General features: G+C 44.2%; 1 protein-coding gene across 2 annotated transcripts in view; it reads right to left on the bottom strand.

Moving 5' to 3' along the window:
* Nucleotides 1–1,782: 1,782 nt before the first annotated feature.
* agfg2 (ArfGAP with FG repeats 2) overlaps nucleotides 1,783–9,279 on the bottom strand; it is a 30,565-nt gene continuing 23,068 nt past the window's right edge. For both annotated transcript variants that reach the window (XM_052126836.1, XM_052126845.1), the window contains exons 12-14: nucleotides 8,799–8,900; nucleotides 8,560–8,630; nucleotides 1,783–2,982 (exon numbers count right to left, since the gene is read on the bottom strand). In XM_052126836.1, the coding sequence (XP_051982796.1) occupies nucleotides 2,935–2,982; nucleotides 8,560–8,630; nucleotides 8,799–8,900 (221 nt within the window). In that variant the 3' untranslated portion in view covers nucleotides 1,783–2,934. The remainder of the gene's footprint in view (nucleotides 2,983–8,559; nucleotides 8,631–8,798; nucleotides 8,901–9,279) is intronic.

Raw genomic sequence — 9,279 nt, 5'->3', positions numbered from 1 at the left:
GTCGCTCATTTGTTTCATTGTTTGGTCCAGATCTATTCAGAATTACATAAAAAATTGTTTATGCTATTTACACAAAACAACTGCTTGAGTACACCTCTTTTATAAAGAACACGTTTTTCACATAGTTCAAAGTCATTTTGATATTCTAGAGTTTAAAATAAAATTAAAAAATCATATTTTATTACCATCCAGAAACAGAAAAACCAAAACAAATTTAAAGTCTCATTAAAAGCCGACTTTTTGGAACAAACAAATGCTGGCATGAGTAGTGAAGAAAATATATCATGTGGTCATTTTGTTGTTTATGTTAACAAAGATATTTTGACATTTTTATGAATGTCAGATGGGGTAACTCTAAAAAGACTTCCTGATTCGTAAACTATTTGTAAAAATAAATGAATAATTTAAACTGACGATTAAGTTGTTTGCACTCTCATGTATTCAAGGTGCAAGGAAAGCTCTTTACTTTTTGGAGAAAATGCTATAGGTGTTTTTCAAAAACAATCCAAATTGGACACAAATATTCAAAAATGTATACACACTTTATGTGTGGTTCAAACTTTTAAAAGATTTATCATTTTTAGATATTCAACCTTATTTGTCATCAGGGACATACAATGAAATGTTTTTCATTTCGGTTTGTTCTGAACAGAAACTGCATTTATTCATTCCTGTTCAATTGTTCCGCTGGTCTTTCCAAATGGTAACAACTTAGAACAAAATAAAAGAACGGTCAATAATGTTTTTTATAATGACAGTACTCTGCGCTAAAGTGTGGGTGATATACCAGTTGCAGTGTTACCTGATCTCACGAGAGAAACAAGCAACCTGTTCTGCAAAAAAAGATCAAAGTAAAGGACTTGCCTAACCCAAAATAAGCAATACAATTTTTTCCCATGTAGGGGAATTTTCATTATAGAAAATCATAACAAGTATAGTATACATTAGTCTATATAAAGTAACATCTTAATAATATTAACATATCCCTCAAAATATTTTAGATCAATAGTCTAAATCTCTCTCTCCTACATGCACACTGCGCATTAAGACCAAACATCACGTATGGCAGAATGAGTTTAAATTTTTTAACATTGGGTTTCAAACTAGCAAGTTTACTTCTAAGCGCATGCTTATGTTCCACAAAAAAGAGAGAAGCCTAATTTTTCGGGCAACAGGAAGGGATGTAATTCTGAAAATTCTTTGATAAACCATTTGGTCTTTGGTTTCATGAAAAAAAAAAAAATATATCGGAACAAAATTAAATGGTTATGAACCCGTTACCAGCATTTCAAAATAATGTTTCACTGCAGAACAATTCAAAGGAATTTTATTCCCGTTTTCAGTTACGTTCTGCAAACATTTAGTTCATTTTCAGTTTTTGTTTTCTTTACTTGAACCGTTTTTGGATCCCTGTCTGTCAATGTCCCTTATATGAATGAAAAAGGGAAAGTGGTTGTTTTAGATGCTGTAACTGGTCACATTTCAAAAATAAACTTTTAGCTCTTTTAATTCAATTAAATAGGTCTGGGATATGACAAAAAATAAAAACATTTTAAACATGTAGTCTCTCAAGTAATGTATTAAAGAGAAAGAAAAAGAAAAGAATTAGGAGATGTTTAAAATAATTTCAGTTTTGTGTTGCACTGCAGGACACAGCCACTGCTTGACATGTCATGTCAACCAACCAACCAATCACAGCACACAGTCATGCATCTCTCTCCGAACACATTTAAAAATCATAAAAATTAGACTCGGTCACATGAGAGGTGAAATTTATACCTTTCATTTTAATTTGAGTTCAAAGCCCTAATGTTCATAGAGTGCAAATACATTCATAATGCGATTATGATCTTTACAGAAAAATATAAATGATGCTGTTGTAAAAAGATATTGCATGAAAATGCAAAAGCAGCTAATTCAGTTTGATTCGCAGCACATAGACAATCAGATACACATTGACACAACAGTTATGGATAGCTTTATGCATATGGATACATCTCAATACAAAGATATTCTATAAGAACCTTTTTTTTGCAAATAAAACAATTGCTTTGTTGTACAGAAAACTTGACAATATTAGACAATTTTTGGTCCACACACTTTAAAAAGAAGCTTTTTCCCTCAGTTATCACTGAAACAATGCATTACATACAGCAGCTTTCTGCTCTGCTTGTGAAGCGCATGCAGTCCAACAATGCACACACAAATACACTGTAAACATTTTTTAAAAAACGTCAAAATAAATAGAAACAAGCGCCACATACATACATAGACAGCCTGTGCCATTTATGCCATCTTATTAACATGCATCTGCATCATTTAAACCAAATCAGCACTGAGAAAAATGGATTAGTGAGATGATGTGAAGCTTAAATTGCTACTGTTTTACTGTAATGTGTCAACCTCATAGTTTGAACCTTCACTAAAGTAAGTAAACACTCAGGCTATGGGGATGTTTGCACAAGATGTTCTACTGTATGGCAGTAGCATAAGGTCAAAGCAGCAGTGTGTGTGTGTGTGTTATGCTTAAAAGCTCTCATAAGCACATTTTCACCAGAGGTTCTCCTGCTATCAAAAAAAAATTCTTCTGATATTTGGCAAAACCCACAGACACGTTTACACACACACAAATTCGGCATCTAGCATCCGGTACAAAAGGGCACATACAAACACACACATAACAAAGCATGTACAAATAGTATCATGTACAATGTATGCTAACAAACACCCACACATTTAAACATACATGAACACACACACACACACACACACACACACACACACACACACACACACACACACACACACACACACACACACACACAAGGCAGGGACCAACCAGAGGAGGTCATTTTCTTTAGCCATGGCAAAATAAGCTTTCTCTCTGTTACTCTCTCTCTCTCTTTTTTTCTCCATGGTCAAGGTGGTTCAGGATCAGATGAAAGGATTCAGTGATGCTCCTCTGCTAGAGTAAACATTCCCCTAAGAGAAGTCAGAAAATAACTCTGTGAAGTTGACACATAAACACTCTTAAACCCCTCAATCACACAGACACTGTGTTAGGAATTCCTTGTCTTGTTTCACTGTTGCCCTCTGTCTGTCATTTTTGTCACCTTTGCTTTCCTTAGTTTTCACTTTTGTCCCTTGTGTAGCTCCTTAGTCTCTGTGTTAGCCTTCGTGTTCACTTGTCTTTGTTTAAGAACTACACTTCCCAGAATCCTCCTGCCATCTTCACTGCCATTTTGTGTCATTGTTCACACCTGTTTATCATTTGTATTATCACTCCCTGTGTATTTAGCCCTGCTTTTTGTTCACACCTTGTCGTCCGTTGAATGTTGTTAGCCTGGTGTGTGTGTGTTCCCTGCCCGTGTTTTCTATGTAATGTTTATTTCCCCATTGAGGGTTTTCCTTTGTGTTTTGCCTGTTTGTTTATGTAATAAAGTTGAACTGCAACTGGATCTGCATCTCCTCGTCTGCCTCCGCTGCTCGTTCATAACAGAACGAACGACCACACTATGGATCCAGCAGTTCAACGAGCAAACTTCCACTTGCTCTGCTTGAAGCAAGAGGACCGCCCTATAGAGGACTACATCCGCGACTTCCTTAAGCTGGCGGGTATCTCGGATTTCCCGGACTCCTCTCTGGTGGTCTTCTTCAGGCGCAATCTGCACCCCGTACTTAAGGAGCGGTTGCCACAGGCAACGCGTGGCTGGACGCTCCACGCGTTCGTGGAGGAGACTCTGCTGGCCTGCGGTTCGCCGTTAAATGTGGGCGCCATCGAGGAGAACTCTGCTACTCCTCCCACAGTAATAACCCTCCACTCGCCCGTGGTTCGTACCTTCACGCCTGCCTTGGTCAGTGAGCCTGCACGGTCCACTTCGTCTGCCCGGCGGAGGAGGAGAAAAGGAAAGGCTTCTGCTCCCCAGTCTCCGCCTGCCACGGCCAGCGAGCCAGAGCCCACGCCTGCCACGGCCAGCGAGCCAGAGCCCTCGCCTGCCCCGGTCTGCGAGCCAGAGCCCTCGCCTGCCCCGGTCTGCGAGCCAGAGCCCTCGCCTGCCCCGGTCTGCGAGCCAGAGCCCTCGCCTGCCCCGGTCTGCGAGCCAGAGCCCTCGCCTGCCCCGGTCAGCGAGCCAGAGCCCTCGCCTGCCCCGGTCAGCGAGCCAGAGCCCTCGCCTGCCACGGTCAGCGAACCCAAGCCAGCGCATACCACGGTCAGTGAGCCAGCGCCTGTCGCCTCGACCGTCCCTGAGCCAGCGCCTGTAGCCTCGACCGTTCCCGGGCCAACGCCAATAGCCAGGACTGACCAAAAGCCAGCGCCAATGGTCATGCCCGTCCTAGAGCCTGCGCCCCTCGAGCCTTCCGAGCTTCCCAGAGCTCCGCCTTCCGAGCTTCCCAGAGCTCCACCTTCCGAGCCTCCCGAGCTTTCCAGAGCTCCGCCTCCCGAGCTTTCCAGAGCTCCGCCTCTCGAGCCTCCCAGGGCTCCGCCTCTCGAGCCTCCCAGGGCTCCGCCTCTCAAGCCTCCCAGGGCTCCGCCTCTCAAGCCTCCCAGGGCTCCGCCTCTCGAGTCTTCCAGGGCTCCTCTTGAGCCTCCCAGGGCTCCGCCTCTCAAGTCTCCCGAGCCTCCCAGGGCTCCTCTCGAACCTCCCAGTGCTCCGCCTCTCAAGCCTCTCGAGCCTCCCAGGGCTCCACCCCTCAAGTCTCTCGAGCCTCCCAGGGCTCCGCCTCTCGAGCCTCCCAGGGCTCCGCCTCTCAAGCCTCCCGAGCCTCCTGCGGCTCCGCCTCCCGAGCCTCCTGCGGCTCCGCCTCCCGAGCCTCCTGCGGCTCCGCCTCCCGAGCCTCCACCTCCAGAGCCTCCTACGGCTCCGCCGCCAGAGCCTTCCAGGTCACCGCCTCTAGGGCCTCCTCCCAGGGGTCCTGACCCTGTCCCTGACCGGTGGCCTCCTCCCAGGCCTTCTGACCCTGTTCCCGTCCTGTGGCCTCCTCCCAGGCCTCCTGACCCTGTTCCTGTCCTGTGGCCTTCCCCCAGGCCTCCTGACCCGGTCCCTGTCCTGTGGCCTCCTCCCAGGCCTCCTGACCCAGTCCCTGTCCTGTGGCCTCCTCCCAGGCCTCCTGACCCAGTCCCTGTCCTGTGGCCTCCTCCCAGGCCTCCTGACCCAGTCCCTGTCCTGTGGCCTCCTCCCAGGCCTCCTGACCCAGTCCCTGTCCTGTGGCCTCCTCCCAGGCCTCCTGACCCTGTTCCCTGTCCTGTGGCCTCCTCCCAGGCCTCCTGACCCAGTCCCTGTCCAGTGGCCTCCTCCCAGGATCCCCAAACCTGTCCTTGCCCGGTGGCCAGCTCCCAGACCACCTGAACCTGTCCTTGCCCTTTGTGCCCCCTTGAACTTCCTGCCTGCCATCTGTGCCCCCTTGAACTTCCTGCCTGCCATCTGTGCCCCCTTGGACTTCCTGCCTGCCCTTTGTGCCCCCTTGGACTTCCTGCCTGCCTTCTGTGCCCCCTTGGACTTCCTGCCTGCCCTTTGTGCCCCCTTGGACTTCCTGTCTACCCTTCGTTGCCCCCTGGACTGCCTGTCTGCCCGTCGTTGCCCCCCTTGGTCTGTCTGCCCACCACAAGCTCCCCCCCAGTCAATGGACATTTTTTGTTTTGTTTTATGTTGATCGTCTGGAATCCGATCCTTGAGGGGGGGCTATGTTAGGAATTCCTTGTCTTGTTTCACTGTTGCCCTCTGTCTGCCATTTTTGTCACCTTTGCTTTCCTTAGTTTTCACTTTTGTCCCTTGTGTAGCTCCTTAGTCTCTGTGTTAGCCTTCGTGTTCACTTGTCTTTAAGAACTACACTTCCCAGAATCCTCCTGCCATCTTCGCTGCCATTTTGTATCATTGTTCACACCTGTTTATCATTTGTATTATCACTCCCTGTGTATTTAGCCCTACTTTTTGTTCACACCTTGTCGTCTGTTGAATGTTGTTAGCCTGGTGTGTGTTCCCTGCCCGTGTTTTCTATGTAATGTTTATTTCCCCACTGAGGGTTTTCCTTTGTGTTTTGCCTGTTTGTTTATGTAATAAAGTTGAACTGCAACTGGATCTGCATCTCCTCGTCTGCCTCCACTGCTCGTTCATAACACACTGGTTGTTTGCTTTAAAAAAAAAAACAAGGTACAGGGAACATACAGTATGCCCTGATAATCCTTCATTTAAAGGGATAGTTCACCCAATAATGAAAATTCTGTCATCATTTACTTGCCCACATCCCATCCCAGATGTGTATGACTTTCATCTGCAGAACAAAAATTAAGATTTTCAGGAGAATATTTCAGCTCTGTAGGTCCATACAATACAAGTGAATGGTGACCAGAACTTTGAAGCTCTAGAAATCACATAAAAGCAGCATAAAATTAAAGAGTCCAGTGGATTAATCCATGTCTTCAGAAGAAATATGATAGGTGTGGGTGAGAAACGGATCAATATTTAAGAATGTTTTATATAAATCTCCACTTTCGTTTTCAGTTCCACATTCTTCTCATTTTGTTTTTTGGGAATTCACATTCTTAGTGCATATCACCACATACTGGTCAGGGCTCAAAGGTGAAGATTTATAGTAAAAAAGGCCTTATATATCGATCTGTTTCTCACCCACACTTATCATATCACTTCTGAAGACATGGATTTAATCACTGGAGTCGTATGGATTACTTTTATGTTTCCTTTGTGCTTTTTGGGGCTTCAAAGTTCTGGCCACTATTCACTTTTATTGTGAGGACCTACAGAGCTGAAATATTCTTCTAAAAATCTTTGTTTGTGTTTTGCAGAAGAAAGTCATACACATCTGGGATGGCATGTGGGTGAGTAAATGATGACAGAATTTGAATTTTTGAGTGAATTATCCCTTTAAGATTCTTACTAAAGCTGAAAATGTCTTTCTTTCTTATGATTTAAGTGAAATATGATCCTCATAACATCTGTTTATTCTAAAATGAAGAATGGGTGATCTATTCCTTTAATTATGATATCAAGTAGAAAACTAACTTCGTCCTGCAAGTTATTTACTATGTTACAGTGAGGGAAAAAAGTATTTGATCCCCTGCTGATTTTGTACATTTGCCCACTGACAAACAAATGATCAGTCTATAATTTTAATGACAGGTGAATTTGAATGGTGAGAGACAGAATAACAACACAAACATCCAGAAAAATGCATATCAAAAATTTTATAAATTGAATTGCATTTTAATGAGGGAAATAAGTATTCAACCCCTCTGCAAAACATGACTTAGTACTTGGTGGCAAAACCCTTGTTTGGCAATCACAGAGGTCAGAAGTTTCTTGTAGTTGGCCACCAGGTTTGCACACATCTCAGGAGGGATTTTGTCCCACTCCTCTTTGCAGATCTTCAAGTCATTAAGGTTTCGAGGCTGATGTTTGGCAACTTGAACCTTCAGCTCCCTCCACAGATATTCAATGGGATTAAGGTCTGGAGACTGGCTAGACCACTCCAGGACCTTAAAGTGCTTCTTGAGCCACTCCTTTGTTGCCTTGGCCGTGTGTTTTGGGTCATTGTCATGCTGGAATACACATCCACGACCCATTTTCAATGCCCTGGCTGAGGGAAGGAGGTTCTCACCCAAGATTTGACGGTACATGGCCCCATCCTTTGATGCTGTGAAGTTGTCCTGTCCCCTTAGCAGAAAAACACCCCCAAAGCATGTTTCCACCTCCTCTGATTCATCCAGATGTTCATTGGCAAACTTCAGACGGACATGTACATGTTCTTTCTTGAGCAGGTGAACCTTGCGGGCGCTGCAGGATTTCAGTCCTTCCCGGCGTAGTGTGTTACCAATTGTTTTCTTGGTGACTATGGTCTCAGCTGCCTTGAGATCATTGACAAGATCCTCCCGTGTAGTTCTGGGCTGATTCCTCACTGTTCTCACAATCATTGCAACTCCACGTGGTGAGATCTTGCATGGAGCCCCAGACCGAGGGAGATTGGCAGTTCTTTTGTGTTTCTTCCATTTGCAAATTATCGCACCAACTGTTGTCACCTTCTCACCAAGCTGCTGGCAATGGTCTTGTAGCCCATTCCAGCCTTGTGTAGATCTACAATCTTGTCCCTAACAACCTTGGACAGCTCTTTGGTCTTGGCCATGGTGGAGATTTTGGAATCTGATTGATTGCTTATGTGATCAGGTGTCTTTTATACAGGTAACAAACTGAGATTAGGAGCATTCCCTTTAAGAGTGTGCTCCTAATCTCGGCTCGTTACCTGTATAAAAGACACCTGGGAGCAAGAAATCTCTGAGAGGGGGACGAATACTTATTTCACTCATTAAAATGCAATTCAATTTATAACAATTTTTACATGCCTTTTTCTGGATTCTTTTGTTGTTATTCTGTCTCACATCATTCAAATTAACCTGTCATTAAAATTATAGATTGATAATTTCTTTGTCAGTGGGCAAACTTACAAAATCAGCAGGGGATCAAATACTTTTTTCCCTCACTGTATATAGTCACAAGCCTATTTACTATGATGCCTTTTTACTTGGCATGAAAAGAGCATCATGCTTACAGTAAAAGGGTTGACAGACATTGGTCGTGGGACTTTCGGGATGGACTCAGGGGCAGGATATGAGTTGAAACCTACAAACAAACAAGCAAAAAGAATCAACCTTGAGTTTTCATTCTATGGTCTACACTTCTTTAGAGCTAATTCCCAACAGTTTCTATAAATTGATTAGCAAACTATTTTAAGAACAAGAGTTTTGCTACCATTAAGCTGATTTAAAGCTTTAAGATTGCTATACTCACCATTCGCTTCCTGGTTAGACTGTTGGTGTGAAAAAGCACTTTGGGTGGTTGGTGCAGGAAAAGAGACAGACTGAGGACAGACTGCTGAGGAGGGGGCATCATCTGTCAATCAGAAAGGCAAATCAGAAAGTCTGTTTTTATAAAAAAATTACAAAGACATGCTGTTTGTGCTTGTCTTACTTAAAGGTGAGCTTAGTAATTGTTTAGTTTAAAAGAATCGTTTAAAAAAGAACTTTAAGTCAGCATAAAAGTAATCCATATGACTCCAGTGGTTAAATCCATGTTTTTAACAGCCATATGACCCTGCAGCTCTTGCCTTGTTGCCCACTAAAGCTAAGCAGGGTTGTGCCTGATTGATCAGTACCTTGATGGGAGACCTCCTGGGGAAAAATAAAGTTGCTGCTGGAAGAGGTGCTAGGGAGGCCAGCAGGGGGTGCTTACCCAGCTCACCCCATTTTCCCTTCTCAATCATGGCCTCCTA

The sequence above is a fragment of the Xyrauchen texanus genome, chromosome 1 (genome assembly GCF_025860055.1).
Source record: "Xyrauchen texanus isolate HMW12.3.18 chromosome 1, RBS_HiC_50CHRs, whole genome shotgun sequence".
Lineage (NCBI taxonomy): Eukaryota > Metazoa > Chordata > Actinopteri > Cypriniformes > Catostomidae > Xyrauchen > Xyrauchen texanus.
This window is presented reverse-complemented; position numbering and strand designations above follow the sequence as displayed.